The sequence below is a fragment of the Oncorhynchus kisutch genome, linkage group LG10 (assembly GCF_002021735.2).
Source record: "Oncorhynchus kisutch isolate 150728-3 linkage group LG10, Okis_V2, whole genome shotgun sequence".
Classification (NCBI taxonomy): domain Eukaryota; kingdom Metazoa; phylum Chordata; class Actinopteri; order Salmoniformes; family Salmonidae; genus Oncorhynchus; species Oncorhynchus kisutch.
In genome coordinates this window covers 24699034-24717047 of record NC_034183.2, presented here as the reverse complement: position 1 = coordinate 24717047, position 18014 = coordinate 24699034, and the positions used below count along the sequence as shown (strand labels likewise).

Sequence of the window (18014 nt, the reverse complement as noted above, 5' to 3'; positions counted from 1 at the left end):
ATAACCCTAATACTTCTAATACATCAAACATTTGTACAGCCCCAAATCATGACCCCTAGGTGAATCCTGACAGTAGTGGAATGACTTTAGCTTCCCTCCAGGCCTGAGGGCACACACTTTCTAGTAGGCTTAAATTGAAGATATGGCAAATCCTCTGCTGAGCACATATCAAAGCTACAGGCTAAGGTTAAATCTAGACTTGGTTTCCTCTATCGTAATCACTCCTCTTTGACTCCAGCTGCCAAACTAACCCTGATTCAGATGACCATCCGACCCTTGCTAGATTACGGAGATGTAATTTATAGATCGGCAGGTAAGGGTGCTCTTCAGCAGCTAGATGTTCTTTACCATTCGGCCATCAGATTTGCCACCAATGCCCTTATAGGATGCATCACTGCACTCATCTGCACTCATCATCACTGATCACTGATCATCTCTGTATACCTGTTGCAAGACCCACTGGTTTGTGCTTATTTATAAAACCCTCTTAGGCCTCACTCCCCCCTATCTGAGATATCTACTGCTGCCCTCATGTCCACATACAACACCCGTTCTGCCAGTCACATTCTGTTAAAGGTCCCCAAAACACCCACATCCCTGGATCGCTCGTCTTTTCAGTTCGCTGTAGCTAGCGACTGGAACGAGCTGCAACAAACACTCAAACTGGACAATTTTAGCGCCATCTCTTTATTCAAATACTCAATCATGGACACTCTTACTGACAGTTGTGGCTGCTTTACGTGATGTATTGTTGTCTCTACCTTCTTGCCCTTTGTGCTGTTGTCTGTGCCCAATAATGTTTGTACAATGTTTTGTGTTGCTACCATGTTGTTGTCATGTTGTGTTGCTACCATGCTGTGTTGTCATGTGTTGCTGCCATGCCTTCTTGTTGTCTTAGGTCTCTTTTTATGTAGTGTTGAAGTGTCTCTCCTGTCGTGATGTGATTTTTGTCCTATATTTTATTTTACATTTTTAAGCCCAACCCCTGTCCCCGCAGGAGGCATTTTGCCTTTTGGTAGGCCGTCATTGTCAATAAGAATTGGTTCTTAACTGACTTGACAAGTTAAATAAAGGTTAAATAAATAAAAAATATATATTTTTAAATAGGTGTGGCAATATTTTCCGCTATTATCCTCAGTAATTGTCCATCCAGACCCCGGTGGCTTGTCATTGCTGATAGACAACAATACTTTTTTCACCTCTTCCACACTCACGTTATGGAATTCAAAATTACAATTCTTGTCTTTCATAATTTGGTCAGATATACTTGGATATGTAGTGTCAGCATTTGTTGCTGGCTTGTCATGCCTAAGTTTTCTAATCGTGCCAATGAAAAAATCTTTAAAGTACTTAGCATATCAGTCGGATTTGTAATGAATGAGCCATCTGATTGAATGAATGAGGGAGCTGATTTGGCCTTTTTTCCCTAAATTTAATTGAATGCGCTCAAAAGCTTTTTACTATGTATATGTCATTTTACTTGAAGTCATTTATCTTTGTTTCATAGTGTAGTTTCTTGCTCTTTTTATTCAGTTTAGTCACATGATTTCTCAATTTGTAGTGCGTTTTCCAATCGGTTGTGCAGCCAGACTTATTTGCCATTCCTTTTGCCTCATCCCTCTCAATCATAAAATGTTTCAATTCCTCATCAATCCACAGGGATGTAACAGTTTTTACAGTCATTTTCTTAATGGGTGCATGCTTATTAGTAACTGGGATAAGCAATTTCATAAATGTGTCAATGTAGCGTCTGGTTGCTCCTCATTACACACCACGGACCAACAAATATTCTTTACATCAACAACATAGGAATCACTACAAAACATATTATATTATCTCTTATACACTATATTAGGCCCTAGATATGGCTACTATATTGTGATCACTACATCCGATGGATCTGGATACTGCTTACAGGCACATTTCTGCAGCATTAGTAAAGATGTTATCAAAACGTGTTGATGATTTCATTTCTGTGCTGTTTGTAACTACCATGGTTGGTTGACTGGTAGCCTGAACCAGGTTGCAGCCACTGGTTACAGTTTGAAGCTTTTTCTTGAGTGGGCAGCTTGATGAAAGCCAGTCAATATTTAAATCACCCAGAAAATATACCTCTCTGTTGATATCACATACATTATCAAGTATTTCACACATATTATCCAGATACTGATTGTTAGCACTTGTTGGTCTATAGCAGCTTCCCACAATAATGGGATTTAGGTGAGACAGATAAACCTGTACCATATTACTTCAACAGTATTTAACATGATATCCTCGCTAATCTTTACAGGAATGTGATTCTGAATATGAACAGCAACACCTCCACTACTGGCATTTATTTTCTGTAAATGTTATAACCTTGTATTGCTACAGCTGTATCATCAAATGTATTGTCTACGTGAGTTTCAAAGATAGTCCGAATATGAATGTCATCTGTTACTAGCAAGTTATTCATTTCACGAACCTTGTTTCTTAAGATACATATGTTATGTGTGGGCTATTTTGAGGACTTTTCTGGGATGCCTGCTGGTTTTCATTGCTTTACTGGGAAGCTTAGCAGAAGTAGCTGTTCTCATGTTATTTATGTTAGTGTAGGGAAAGCTGCCCACAGTGTACTTCCTACTAGGGCACACAGCCTCAGTGCTAACAGCATGAATCTGGTGTATACAGTAGACACATGATTGCTGCATACAATAGCTGTAGGATCAGCAGAAGCATTCAGAACGACATAAATTAGGTTACTTACATTGTGTCTACCAATGCCCCTAGTATAATGTACATTTGCTAAAGCATTATGATGACTCAGTGACACAATGTTAGGGATTAACTGAGCTGGGCTTGGGTCATTGGTCAGGACATATCAAGTATGAGTGTAGTTAAGGTGGTGGGATCTTGTGATCTGTCTCTCTGCACCTCTGTTTCCAACTAAAGCACATACTATGTTGGGGGTTTGAGATCCCCACCAGGTACAGCCTGTGATTGGCTGACTAGGTCACATGACTCTAGCCAGGGGAGAGTGTTCTGGAATCATATCAAAGGTTTATTGGTTGCGTAAAAAGATTTGCAGATATTATCGCTGGTGCAGTGAAATGCTTGTGTTTCTAGCTCTAATAGTGCAGCTGTAGTGTAATGTTTCAGATGATGTCATCATAAAGGTTATGTGGGGACCTCACTGTACAAGGGGGCCTTAGTTACCTGACTATTAGCTTTAGAGAGACAATTTATTATAATGGCACATTGCACAAGTCAAATAGCATAATAATAACGTCATCTTTCAGGAAAGGACTTTTACACAGAGAGTTGCTACTGCTGCTCACTTCATTGATTGAGTCATGCATTACACTATAATCATCATATTGTGGTAGTTATTCATGCATCTCCGGTAGATGCGAGTCATTTCTCACAAGTGAGACATTTCTATAAAGTCATCCCATCTCTCATTGGAAAAACACGATTAGTGAGATTGATTTCTGGTTTGCATCCTTTTGTTAAATCTCCAGCCTAGCCTGCGGAGCATTTAATGGACTCTGACTCAATATGGTCATTATGAACCAGTTGAGGAAGTTCATTCTCTCTTGTCCCCCTGTCAGAGAATGAGACGGTGGACAAGTCTGAGTCAGAGTTCCCGTGTGGGGTAAGGAAGTGCCCTGACAAGTACACCTGCCATGACACCTGGATCGGCCCCAACGACGGCATCACCCAGTTTGACAACATCCTGTTTGCTGTGCTCACTGTCTTCCAGTGCATCACCATGGAGGGCTGGACCACCGTGCTCTACAACGTGAGTCACATCTGTTTCTCTATAACCATGTCCTGTCCTCTGAATGGGGAAAATAGGCCCATTATTTGACCTGGTTATGTCATCCTTTGATACATTGGTTTGATTTTGCCTTTGCTTGGTTGATTTGAATAAACCCTTTGCGTCATTGGGGACACAGACATTGTTGTACCTCTCCTTACGCTAGACACCTATTTTTACCAGTCATTACTAAAACTGTCTGATATTTGTTGTGGGACGCACTCAAACATCCTTTTACAGCTGCTTCCCTGTTCTGTGTTTATGAACCCAATTGATTACACACTGTACTTGAGGAATTAAATGAATGAAGCATTACACAATGATACACACACAGCATATAGAGTGGAGTGTGTCTGTGCCAAGAGAGTAGGGTAATTAAGTGCAGTGAATGGGCTGCAAAGTGAGATCAGGTCAATTATACTCTTAATCTCCCAGTCACCTGCCTCCACTGCCTCACTACTACCCTCTTCCCACTGACCCTCCTTATTTAATCACACTCAATTACATCCTAAACACATGGGCATGATTTGGCAGAGCTGGGATGTTGTTGGCAGATATTTTAAGCTGATACTATTCTTCGAGTTATCAGTTGCACTCTTTATGCCAGATTGGATGCATTCAGACTGAGAACAATAATCAGTGAATTATCATCAGGACAATAGTGAAATGATGATAACATTAAGAAAGTAATTTTAAGTGTGTTGGGACATACAGTACCCTGAGTGTACAAAACATTAGGAACACCTGCTTTTTCCATGACCTAGACTGACCCAGTGAAACCAGTTAAAAGCTATGATCCCTTATTGATGTAATTTGTTAAATCCTCTTCAATCAATATACATGAAGCGGAGCTGACAGGTTAAATAATTATTTGTAAGCCTTGATACAATTGAGACATGGATTGTGTATGTGTGCCATTCAGAGGTTGAATGGGCAAGACAAAATATTTAAGTGCCTTTGAATGGGGTATGGTAGTAGGTGCAAGGCGCACTGGTTTGTGTCAAGAACTTTAACGCTGCTGGGTTTTTCACCCTCAACCGATTCCCGTGTGTATCAAGAAGGGCCCACCACCCAAAGGACACCCAGCCAACTTGACACAACTGTGGGAAGTATTGGATTCAACATGGGCCAGCATCCCTGTGGAACGATTTCATCACCTTGTAGTGTCCATGCCCTGACAAATGGAGGCTGTTCTGAGGGCAAAACGGGTTGCAACTCAATAGTAGCAAGGTGTTCCTAATGTTTTGTACACTCAGTGTACATTATACTGAGTGCAAATTATTTTGACTGAATCATCTGGAATTACTGCTACAGCGGATGGTTTCCGATTAGTTTTGTGGAAGCTAGTATGAGACTTTGATTCCATTCTGCTTTTCTCTCTCAGATTATGCAAGCAACATGAAATGACTGAGATGATGTTGTTGACACTACAGAGTATTGGGATGATTCTTGCATGTCTGATGGTTGCTTCACAGCTTTTGATTTCCAATTCATCACACATTCTCTTGGGACTCTCCCTGATCTGATCTATATAGGATAGTAAGAATACCATCCTAGATACTGTATATCATATATACTGTTACTCTCCCCACCTGCTGTTGCCAGTTGTTCATATTATAGTATACGAAGCATAACACTGCCTCAATATTATACTGTACCTCGATTCATAAAATACAACATGTAAAGGGACCAGTGGCTGGACTGGGAGGAGCAGTTGTATTAGCGTATCAAGGACCAGGTTAAGAGTTTACTCCTCCTGTTCTCCATACATACATCACATTCTGTTTGAGTGAGATGATGTCACCAAGCATTTTCCTCAGCACATCCCAGTACCAAGCTACCAATACTGTACCTGGCTGGTGATGTGTTGCACAAGGCATTGTCTATTTCAGGAGGAGCTCAGACAGACAGTGTAGTAATTCCCTGATCTGATCATGTGCCTGCCCAACTCAAACAAACTCAATCATGTTACCCTCTACCTCCCTCTACCTCCCTCGGCTCTTTCCCCACCTCATGGTAATATTACAGTGGAGTAGTTGTCACTGTGAATGTGAAAGGCAGTCTATTGAAACCTCTGATGCTCGTTAATGATGGTGATGCAAAACAATGTAATAAAACTTCCAATCCATTCATGCCTAGGGCTATTAGTAACTGGACATCAGCAGGTGCCAACGTATGGTGAATACCTTCATTTAGAAAAAAAAAAACACAACTATGTTGGGAGCATAAACTAAAACTGTAACATTTTAAACGGGATAGCAAGAGCATTTTGTCAGCTTGTTCCTCGTGATTTTCTTTTCAGAGCCAGAATCAATTAGCTGCCAATCCACAACTGTTGAAGTCCCCTGGCCTTGTGTTGGCGAAAGGACTCCGTTGCGGACACAAGGACATAATTTGATCAAAAATGCTAATTTGATCATGAAAGTGCCTGGGTGTTTACTACACAGGAGAGCATGCTTGCCATAGGCTATTTAAAAAATACATAAAAAATTGTATTTCACCTTTATTTAACCAGGTAGGCCAGTTGAGAACAAGTTCTCATTTGCAACTGCGACCTGGCCAAGATAAAGCATAGCAGTTCGACACATACAACAACACAGAGTTACACATGGAATGAACAAAACATAGTCAATAACAATATAGCTAGACAACCTCTGGAAACCACTGATCTCACCAGGGAATCATGCAGTTACAATCATAGATATCCTGGGATTGAGATTCACAGGAATATTACCTTAACACATCTTCAGTAAGGTAGTGGAAAATACATTTGATTGATTTGAATTAAAGATGTACTTTTCACTGCTTGGCCACCAGTGTAGCACAGTTTATGGTTGGCCTACCCACAGAGCATAGATGCCAGGCCATACTTTCTGCTCACTGCTTTCATGGTTCTTTATTTAAGTTGATGGAAGCAGATTTAGTGCTGCCTTGATTGTATTATGTTGACATACATTATGGTGAATGGAATTTATTATGGAGTGAAGAAAGACAGTGGAAGGAGAGAATGTGAGCCTGCTCTGGTTAAAAAGGCCCGCAGACTCTCTAATACTGTTTGCTGTTTCATATTCCTTTCTACAGGAACACACACCGTATGCACGTACTGTACACAGACACACACACTCAGTCAAACATACACGTGCACACAGACTCTGACTCATTCAGTAAGTCACTCACAAACAAACCATGCCACCCACTTCATTGCATTCTGCTAAAACAAAGTTGAGTACACATGCTTCTCTTTTCTATTGTTTTCATTGCATTCTCTGATACAGAATCCACTTACTGCCGTACCTGATCCACTTTCCCCTCTCATGTTGGCCCAGAGCTAATCAATACTATTTCTCTCTGTCTCTTATTTAACACAGGTGAACTTGGTTTTCAGTTTCAGATTTTCCCAGTATCTACACTATAGTCCTGTATTATGTTCCCGAAGTTCAGATTCAAATTCCATTACGATTTTTGACGAATCGTGGACAAGGGAACATGTCACATGGCGGTAGAGAACAGAATAGGCTCTCTGGCCTCAGTAAGTAATAGAAAGATGTGTGTAACTGTGAGACTGGGGATGTGTGTTTGAACTCGGTTTCATTCCTGTAGTCAGTCAGCTAGCCTCTGCCTAGCTCATGACTGTGGTACATCCTAATAGCTTGTTAAAAACTACCACTATCTGACAAAGCCCTGAGCTCCCCAAGGTGTAGCAGCACATAAACAAGGTGGTCCGCAGGTCAATGGAACAAAAGCCAGTACGTTTTACACTGGCTTGAGTCAAGAGCTAGTCATAACCATGTTGACTTGTAAGCAATTGCTTGGGATCTTGTTAACACCACCTTTAGATGATAATGAATACAAGGGCAGGTTTCTAGTTTTTCACCACATACATGTGTAGCACCAATAATTGAGAGAGCTGTTGGAGATGAGGAATGTTGACACCTGCAGCAACACCTCTGTCCTCTGGCACTCAGGGTGTGTGGAGGGTCTCTGTACTGTAGCCCACACTGTTCACATCTCCATAGGTAGCTCTGCACTGCCTCAACACCTGCCACGGGTTCCTCTCCCATGGCGTCACATTCTTATTAGTGGATAAATCATCTCTGACTGTAGGAAGGAACAGAGCCAAAGACATGCATGTCCATATAGGGTTAAATCCTGTCTTGAGAAAGGACTGTAACTTGATTTACACTCATGGATCTCAGGTGTTGAACAACACGGGGGCTCCATTTATTGGGTTGGGACAGAGCCTTCAGAAAGTATTCATACCCCTTGACCTTTTCCACATTTTGTTGTGTTACAAAGTGGGATTCAAATTGATTTAATTCTCATTTTTTGTAAACGATCTACACAAAATACTGTAATGTCAAAATGGAAGAAAAAACTATTTTAAAACATTTATGAAAAATTAAACACTAATATATCTTGATTAGATAAGTATTCAACCCCCTGAGTCAATACATGTTAGAATAACCTTTGGCAGTGATTACTGGGTAAGTATTTCTGGGTAAGTCTCTAAGAGCTTTGCACATTATTTATTTATTTATTCTTCAAGCTCTGTCAAGTTAGTTGTTGATCATTGCTAGACAGCCATTTTCAAGTCTTGCCATATATTGCAAAGCTGATTTAAGTCAAAACTGTGACTAGGTCACTCTGGAACATTCAATTTTGTCTTGATAAACCACTCCAGTGTATTTTTCAAATCAAATCAAATGTTATTTGTCACATGTGCCGAATACAAAAAGGTATTACCTTACAGTGAAATGCTTACTTACAAGCCCTTAACCAACAAGGCAGTTTTAAGAAAATAACTACAAAAAAAATAATAATAAAAGTAACAAATAATTAATGAGCAGCATTAAAATAACAATAGCGAGTCTATATACAGGGGTACCGGTACAGAGTCAATGTGCGGGGGCAACGGTTAGTCGAGGTAATTGAGGTGATATGTACATGTAGGTAGAGTTAAAGTGACTATGCATAGATCATAACAGAGAGTAGCAGCAGTGTGGGAGGGGGGGGCAATGCAAATATTCTGGGTAGCCATTTGATTAGATGTTCAGGAGTTTTGTGACTTGGGGGTAGAATCTGTTTAGAAGCCTCTTGGACCTACACTGGTACTCCGGTACCGCTTGCCATGCGGTAACAGAGAGAACAGTATATGACTACGGTGGCTGGACAATTTTTAGGGCCTTCCTCTGACACCACCTGGTATAGAGGTCCTGGATAGCAGGAATCTTTGACCCAGTGGTGTACTGGGCCGTACGCATTACCCTCTTTAGTGCCTTGCAACCAGTAGATCATAATGCTCTCAATGGTGCAGCTGTAGAACCTTTTGAGGATCTGAGGGCCCATGCCAAATCTTTTCAGTCTCTTGAGAGGGAAAAGGTTTTGTCGTGCCCACTTCATAACTGTCTTGGTGTGCTTGGACCATGTTAGTTTGTTGGTGATGTGGACACCAAGGAACTTGAAACTCTCGACCTGCTCCACTACAGCCCCGTCGATGAGAATGGGGGCGTGCTCGGTCCTCCTTTTCCTGTAGTCAACAATCATCTTCTTTGTCTCGATCATGTTGAGGGAGAGGTTGTTGTTCTGGCACAACACAGCCAAGTCTCTGACCTCCTCCCTACAGGCTGTCCCATCGTTGTCGGTGATCAGGAGTACAGGAGGGGACTGAGCACGCACCCCTGAGGGTCCCCGTGTTGAGGATTAGCATGGTGGATATGTTGTTACCTACCCTTACCACCTGGGGGCGACCCATCAGGAAGTCCAGGATCCAGTTGGAGAGGGAAGTGTTTAGTCCCAGGGTCCTTAGCTTAGTGATGAGCTTTGAGGGCACTATGGTGTTGAACACTGAGCTGTTGTCAATTAATAGATTTCTCATATAGATGTTCCTTTTGTCCAGGTGTCAATGGGCAGTGTGGAGTGCAATAGAGATTGTATCCTGTGGATATGTTGGGGGCGGTATGCAAATTGGAATGGGTCTAGGGTTTCTGGGATAATGGTGTTGATGTGAGCCATGACCAGCCTTTCAAAGCACTTCATGGCTACAGACGTGAGTGCTACGGGTTGGTAGTCATTTAGGCAGGTTACCTTAGTGTTCTTGGGCACAACAACTATGGTGTTCTGCTTGAAACATGTTGGTATTACAGACTCAGACAGGGAGAGGTTGAAAATGTCAGTGAAGACACATGCAATTTGGTCAGCGCATGCTTGGAGTACACGTCCTGGTAATCTGTCTGGCCCTGCAGTCTTGTGAATGTTGACCTTTTTCAAGGTCTTACTCACATTGGCTGCGGAGAGCGTGATTACACAGTCATCCAGAACAGCTGATGCTCTCATGCATGTTTCGGTGTTACTTGCCTCGAAGCAAGCAGTGAAGTTATTTAGCTAGTCTGGTAGGCTCGTGTCACTGGGCAGCTCTCGGCTGTGCTTCCCTTTGTAGTCTGTAATGGTTTGCAAGCCCTGCCACATCAGACGAGCATTGGAGCCGGTGTAGTACGATTCGATCTCAGTCCTGTATTGACGCTTTGATGGTTCGTCGGAGGGCATAGCGGGATTTCTTATAAGCTTCTGGGTTAGAGGCCTGCTCCTTGAAAGCGGCAGCTCTACCCTTTAGCTCAGTGCGGATGTTGCCTGTAATCTATGGCTTCTGGTTGGGGTATGTACGTACAGTCACTGTGGGGACGACGTCATCGATGCACTTATTGATGAAGCCAGTGACTGATGTGGTGCCATCGGAAGAATCCTGGAACATATTCCAGTCTGGGCTAGCAAAACAGTCCTGTAGTTTAGCACCTGCTTCATCTGACCACTGGTGCTTCCTGCTTTAATTTTTGCTTGTAAGCAGGAATCAGGAGGATAGAATTATGGTCAGATTTGCCAAATGGAGGGTGAGGGAGAGCTTTGTACGCATCTCTATGTGTTGAGTAAAGGTGGTCTGGAGTTTTTTTTCCTCAGGCTGCACATTTATCATGCTGATAGAAATTAGGTAAAACTGATTTAAGCATTTTCCTGTTTGCTTATGGTGGTATACAGCTCATTGAGTGTTGTCTTGGTGCAAGCATCGGTCTGTGGTGGTATAAGAATATTTAGAGGATAAATACACAACACAGAGTTTGAGAGGATGAGAGGACGAGAGTAGTAATATCTAAATATAGTACTAATGGTCAATAGGGAAATGTAAATAGGAGTTGGGTTTCAGTTCAACATCTGTTTAGGATCTGTGGAATGTCACTCCTGAACTCAGTGCTACTTGTGCTATGTTCTGTACATTGAGTCGGGAGCAGGATACTTGTTAATTGGCCATTGGCCAGTTGGACTGCAAGGACTTCTGATTGGTCAACCCCAGGCTGGGGTGGGGGGTTATAAATGGCATCCTGTTCCTTTGTTCGTTTGAGAAAAGCTGAGGACAGGGGAGACTGAACATCTACAGTTGAAGTTGGAAGTTTACATACATCTTAGCCAAATACATTTAAACTCAGTTTTTCACAATTCCTAACATTTAATCCCTGTAAAAATTCCATGTCTTAGGTCAGTTAGGATCACCACTTTATTTTAAGAGTATGAAATGTCAGAATAATAGCAGAAAATGATCTATTTCAGCTTTTATTTCTTTCATCACATTTCCAGTGGGTCAGAAGTTTACATACACACAATTAGTATTTGGTAGCATTGCCATTAAATTGTTTAACTTGGGTCAACCGTTTCGGGTAGCCCTCCACAAGGGAATTTTGGCCCATTCCTCCTGACAGAGCTAGTGTAACTGAGTCAGGTTTGTAGGCATCCTTGCCATCCTTGTGATGGCCACTCCAATACCTTGAGTTTGTTGTCCTTAAGCCATTTTCCACAACTTTGGAGGTATGCTTGGGGTCATTGTCCATTTGGAAGACCCATTTGCGACCAAGCTTTAACTTCCTGACTGATGTCTTGAGATGTTGCTTCAATATATCCACATAATTTTCCTACCTCATGATGCCATCTGTTTTGTGAAGTGTACCAGTCCCTCCTGCAGCAAAGCACCCCCACAACATGATGCTGGCACCCCGATGCTTCATGATTGGGATGGTGTCCTTTGGCTTGCAAGCCTCCCCCTTTTTCCTCCAAACATGACGATGGTCATTATGGCCAAACAGTTATTTTTTGTTTCATCAGACCAGAGGACATTTCTCCAAAAGGTAAGATCTTTGTCAACATGTGCAGCTGCAAACAATTGTCTGGCTTTTTATGGTGGTTTTGGATCAGTGTCTTCTTCCTTTCAGGTTATGTCGATATAGGACTCGTTTTACTGTGGATATAGATAATTTTGTACCTGTTCCCTCCAGCATCTTCACAAGGTCCTTTGCTATTGTTCTGGGATTGATTTGCACTTTTTGCACCAAAGAAAGCTCATCTCTTGGGAGACGCGTCTCCTTCCTGAGCGGTATGATGGCTACGTGGTCCCATGGTGTTTATACTTGCGTACTATTGTTTGTACATATGAACGTGGTATCTTAATGCGTTTGGAAATTGCTCCCAAGGATGAACCAGACTTGTGGAGGTCTACAATATTTGTCTGAGGTCTTGGCTGATTTCTTTTGATTTTCTCATGATGTCAAGCAAAGAGGCACTGAGTTTGAAGGTAGACCTTGAATAATGTCAATTAGCCTATCAGAAGCTTCTAAAGCCATGACATCATTTTCTGGAATTTTCCAAGCTGTTTGAAGGCACAGTCAACTTAGTGTATGTAAACTTCTGACCCACTGGAATTGTGATACAGTGAGTTATAAGTGAAATAATCTGTCTGTAAACAATTCTTGGAAAAATGACGTCTGTCATGCCTAACTGTCCTAACCGACTTGCCAAAACTATGGTTTGTTAACAAGAAATTTGTGGAGTGGTTGAAAAACTAGTTTTAATGACTCCAACCTAAGTGTATGTAAACTTCTGACTTCAACTGTACCTCTCAGCATATCTTGATTTGTCTTTTTCAAATTAACCTATTTTTCTTCCCCTTATTTGCTTCAGAGTTTGTGTAATTAAGAATAACATAAATTGCTAACAGAGGCATGCAGACAGCTACAAAAATACAGATGAAAACTCTCTTGGTAGATAGTGTGGTCTACAGCTTATCATGAAGTACTCTACCTCAGGTGAGAAAAACCTTGAGACTTCCTTAGATATCGTGCACCAGTTGTTGTTTCCAAATATACATGCACCGCCACCCCATGTCTTACCAGATGCTGCTGTTCTATCCCGCCGATAGAGTCTATAACCCGCCAGCTGTATGTTATTAATGTCGTCGTTCAGCCACGACTCGGTGAAACATAAGGTTACAGTTTTTAATGTCCCGTTGGTAGAATATATGTGCTTTTAGTTCATTCCATTTCTTTTCCAGGGATTGTATGTTTGCTAACAATATGGATGGCAAAGGCCACTTGTCGCCTGATCCTCACAAGGCACCCAGATCTCCTTCCGCGAAATCTCTGTCTCTTTCTCCAGCGAACGACGGGGATGAGAGCTGTTCGACAAAAAATTATTTGTCCAATTCAAGGCCATTACATTTGGCCTTGTGTTGGAAAGCAGACTGAATCAGGTTTTCCTCTAGGATTTGGCCTGTGCTTAGCCATATTCCATTTATTTTTATCAGAAAAAACTTCCTAGTCCTTGCCGATGACAAGCATACCTATAGCATGATGCAGCCAGCACCATGCTTGAAAATATGAAGTGTGGTACTCAGTGATATGTTGGATTTGCCCCAAACATAACGCTTTGTATTCAGGACATAAAGTACATTTCTTTGCCACATTTTTTGCAGTTTTACTTTAGTGCCTTATCACAAACAGAATGGACTCTTTGGATTATTTGGATTCTGTACAAGCTTTGTTCTTTTCACTCTGTCAATTAGGTTATTATTGTGAAGTAACTACAATGTTGTTGATTCATCCTCCATCCTTTTCTCCTATCACAGCTATTAAACTCTGTAACTGTTTTGAAGTCACTATTGGCCTGGTGAAATCCCTGAGTGGTTTCCTTCCTGTCCAGCAACTGAGTTAACAAGGACGCCTGTCTTTGTAGTGACTGGGTGTGTATGATGCACTATCCAAAGTGTAATTAATAACTTCACCATGCTCAAAGGGATATTCAATGTCTTTTTTTTTACCCATCTACCAATAGGTGCCCTTCTTTGTGAGGCATTGGAATACCTCCCTGGTCTTTGTGGTAGAATCTGTGTTTGTCATTCACTGCTCGAATGTGGGACCTTAAAAATACAGTGCATTCGGAAAGTATTCAGACCCCTTGACTTTTTCTACATTTTGTTACCGTACAGCCTTTTTCTAAAATGGATTAAATATATTTATTTCCTCATCAACCTACACACAGTATCCCATAACGACAAAGTGGAAACAGGTTTGCTAATGTGTTAAAAAACAAACAGACATACCTTATTTAAGTAAATATTCAGACCCTTTGCAATGACTCGAAATTGAGCTCAGCTGCATCCTGTTTCCATTGATCATCCTTGAGCTGTTTCCATAACTTAATTGGAGTCCACCTGTTGTAAATTCAATTGATTGGACATGATTTGGAAAGGCACACACCTGTCTATATAAGGTCCCACAGTTGACAGTGCACGTCAGAGCAAAAAACAAGCCATGGGGTCGAAGGAATTGTTCGTAGAACTCCGAAACAGGATTGTGTCGAGTTACAGATCTGGGGAAGGGTACCAAAAAATGTCTGCAGCATTGAAGGTCCCCAAGAACACAGTGGCCTCCATCATTCTTAAATGGAAGAAGTTAGGAACCACAAAGACTCTTCCGAGAGCTGGCCGCCTGCCCAAACTGAGCAATTGGGAGAGAAGAGCCTTGGTCAGGGAGGTGACCAAGAACCCAATGGTCACTCTGACAGAGCTCCAGAGTTCCTATGTGGAGATGGGAGAACCTTTCAGAAAGACACCCATCTCCGCAGCTCTCCACCAATCAGGCCTTTGTGGTAGAGTGGCCAGACAGAAGCTACTCCTCTGTAAAAGGCACATGACAGCCCGCTTAGAGTTTTCCAAACAGCACCTAAGAGCTTTCAGACCATGAGAAACAAGATTTTCTGGTCTGATGAAACCAAGATTGAACTCTTTGGCCTGAATGCCAAGCGTCACATCTGGAGAAAACCTGGCACCATCCCTACGGTGAAGCATGGTTGTGGCAGCAACATGCTGTGGGGATGTTTTTTAGAGGCAGGGACTAGGAGACAAGTCAGGATCAAGGGGAAAGATGAATGGAGCAAAGTACAGGGACATCCTTGATGGAAAACTGCTCCAGAGCGCTCATGACCTCAGACTGGGGGCAAAGGTTCACTATCCAACAGGACAACGACCCTAAGCACACAGGCAAGACAACGCAGGAGTGGCTTCGGGACAAGTTTCTGAATGTCCTTGAGTTGCCCAGCCAAAGCCTGGACTTGAAACATCCTTGGAGAGACCTGAAAATAGCTGTACAGCAACGCTCCCCATCCAACCTGGCAGAGCTTGAGAGGATCTGCAGAGAAGAATGGGAGAAACTCCCCAAATACAGCTGCGCCAAGCTTGTAGCTTCATATCCAAGAAGATGTGAGGCTGTAATCGCTGCCAAATGTGCTTCAACAAAGTACTTAGTAAAGGGTCTGAATACTTATGTAAATGTGATATTTCAGATGTTTATTTTTTTTACATTTGTAAAAATGTATAAATACATGTTTTTGCTTTGTAATTATAGAGTATTGTGTGTAGATTGATGAAGGACATTTAAAAAAAAAAATATTTCTGATTCGGGCTGTAACGTAACAAAATGTAGGAAAAGTCAATGGGTCTGAATACTTTCCAAATGCACTGTAATTGTTTGTGTGGAGTACAGAGATGAGGTAATCATTTAAAAAGGATTTTTAAACACTATTATTGATAGAGTTAATCCATACAATTTATTATGTGACTTGATAAGCAAATGTTTACTCCTTATTTAGGCTTACCATAACAAAGGGGTTGAATACTTATTGACTCAAGACATTTCATATTATAATTGTTAATTGATTTGTAAAAAACAACAACTTTCCACTTTGAAATGATGAGGTATTGGGTGAAGGCAAGTGAAAAAACTATCAATTGAATCCATTTTAAATTCAGGCTGTAACACAACAAAATGTGTGAAAAGTCAAGGGGTGTAAATACTTTGTATATACAGTATAATAATACAGTGCGCTTCATTGTCAGCTCTTTGTTTTGTATCTCCACAGACCAATGATGCTTTAGGCCCCACTTGGAACTGCATGTACTTCATCCCTCTGATAATCATTGGCTCCTTCTTCGTGTTGAACCTGGTATTGGGAGTGCTCTCAGGGTGAGTCGACGTTACAGCATCACATTGTGCTGGGGTGGCTGACAGCTTTAATACACACTGTCACTGTCTGCACAAGTTAATTAGTTTTATATAAAAGGTTGACTCACAATCTACTCTAATTAACTGCATGTAAAGGAGACAAGGGTTGAGTACCCCCCGTTCTCTCCCCTGGTGTCTGAATGATGAGGGAGGTCAGGTCAGCGCTGAACAACATGTCTAAGAATAGTCATTATCTCCTGTTGATTTTGGCCTGCAGAGAGTTTGCCAAAGAGAGGGAGCGGGTGGAGAACCGCAGGGCGTTCATGAAGCTGCGGAGGCAACAGCAGATTGAGAGGGAACTCAATGGCTACCGGGCCTGGATTGACAAAGCAGGTACTGAAACCACTATCTGTACCACACTATAGATCTAATTCACGTCCTGCTTTTGAAAGGTTACCTCTGAAGCACAATCTCCTTGATATTTAAGTTTCTACTGTATGAATCAGACTTCTTTGTTGGGTCTGCTTTGCAGAGGAGGTGATGCTTGCAGAGGATAATAAGAATTCAGGACCGTCTGCTCTTGATGGTAAGACTGGAAAGATGGCCCGATTGGTTATGTTGTCTTTACATCACTACATAGTTTACAGTTAATCTGTCTGTACAGGATTTATGGGATTCTGTTTTAAAGCCATGAATATCTGAATGGATTCATTATCATCTTCTTGTCCTCTAAGACTGTCAACCACATGTTGTAAACATAACTATAACATAGGCCTACATTGAAATACATAATTCGTAGAAAACATTTCATTTTGTAAGAATTGTTCATTTATTAATATCATACTGTGTGTGATGCATAAATAACATTGTATTACGTAGGTAAGTGCTAGGGAGAAAGAATAGGTGTTGTCAGACTCTCCTGAAGTATTAAATGTATCAATTGTGTGTCATTGAGTGTTGGAACGTACAGTACTATCTGTTTGGTTGACTGTGACAGTAATTTACTTTCTCATAAGAGTGTAAATATTTTGAGAAGTTTTGTCTCCCAAGACTCTAAACGTGTGTGTTCTCCTGTATGTATATGTCTCTGGGCTTGTGTATAATCATGATATATACTGTATGTATACCAAAGACATATTTAGATGCAAATCTTCATAAGAACAGCTATTCCTAAAATACTGTTGTTGTTGCTTCTGGTGTGGTGCACTTCAAAAACAACTTTACTTAGGACTATTGAGGACTGTGCATGCTGTACCCCCAAAAGCAATCACCTCTGGTACATCACTACCAATATGGACTTTTAAACCTACCAGACACCTACAGTACACAAAGCTATGACCATATCAAGTGAAGCATGATCCCCCCCCCCCCCCAACAAACAAATCGTTTTTATTAAATGTTGATTGACAGCTCCCACGAGGCTGTCTGAATGGAATACAAGCGGTAACCATGGTGAGGAACAACTTCTATTCTACAAATCCTTGCCATCTTTTGTTCCTTTGCAACAACTGAATCTGACATGAACGCTAAAATAGTCCTAGCTATTGTTCCACAAACCCACTTCCTAATGAACCACGAGACATTCTGACCTCCAAAAATAAAACTCGGCACCAGAAAACAAAAAGTAGCTGTAAATGCAGAAGATGCATTAGTCTACTCTAGTTTAAGGAGTGTGCCGATGTTGCCTTAGCAACTGAAATGCAATGACCGGATGCAGCCAGTGTGTGCCTCATGCAAACACTCCTATGAATATTGGTGCAGTGGCTTATTAAAAGGGGGAAAGTCAAGGTAAATATGAATAAATCAATTAGATCAATACCAAAATGTGGTGGGGGTGTAGGAGAGGATGGAGGAACAGCTCATCTCACCCTGATAATTCATTGTATTTTCCCCGTTAGGGA

At 41.5% G+C, this 18014-nt stretch overlaps 1 protein-coding gene across 1 annotated transcript in view; it reads left to right on the top strand.

Moving 5' to 3' along the window:
- LOC109898786 (voltage-dependent R-type calcium channel subunit alpha-1E-like) overlaps positions 1-18014 on the top strand; it is a 105149-nt gene that overhangs the window by 43470 nt on the left and 43665 nt on the right. Inside the window, exons 6-9 of the mRNA XM_031832858.1 lie at positions 3591-3781; positions 16031-16134; positions 16391-16506; positions 16646-16699. Of these exons, the coding sequence (XP_031688718.1) occupies positions 3591-3781; positions 16031-16134; positions 16391-16506; positions 16646-16699 (465 nt within the window). The remainder of the gene's footprint in view (positions 1-3590; positions 3782-16030; positions 16135-16390; positions 16507-16645; positions 16700-18014) is intronic.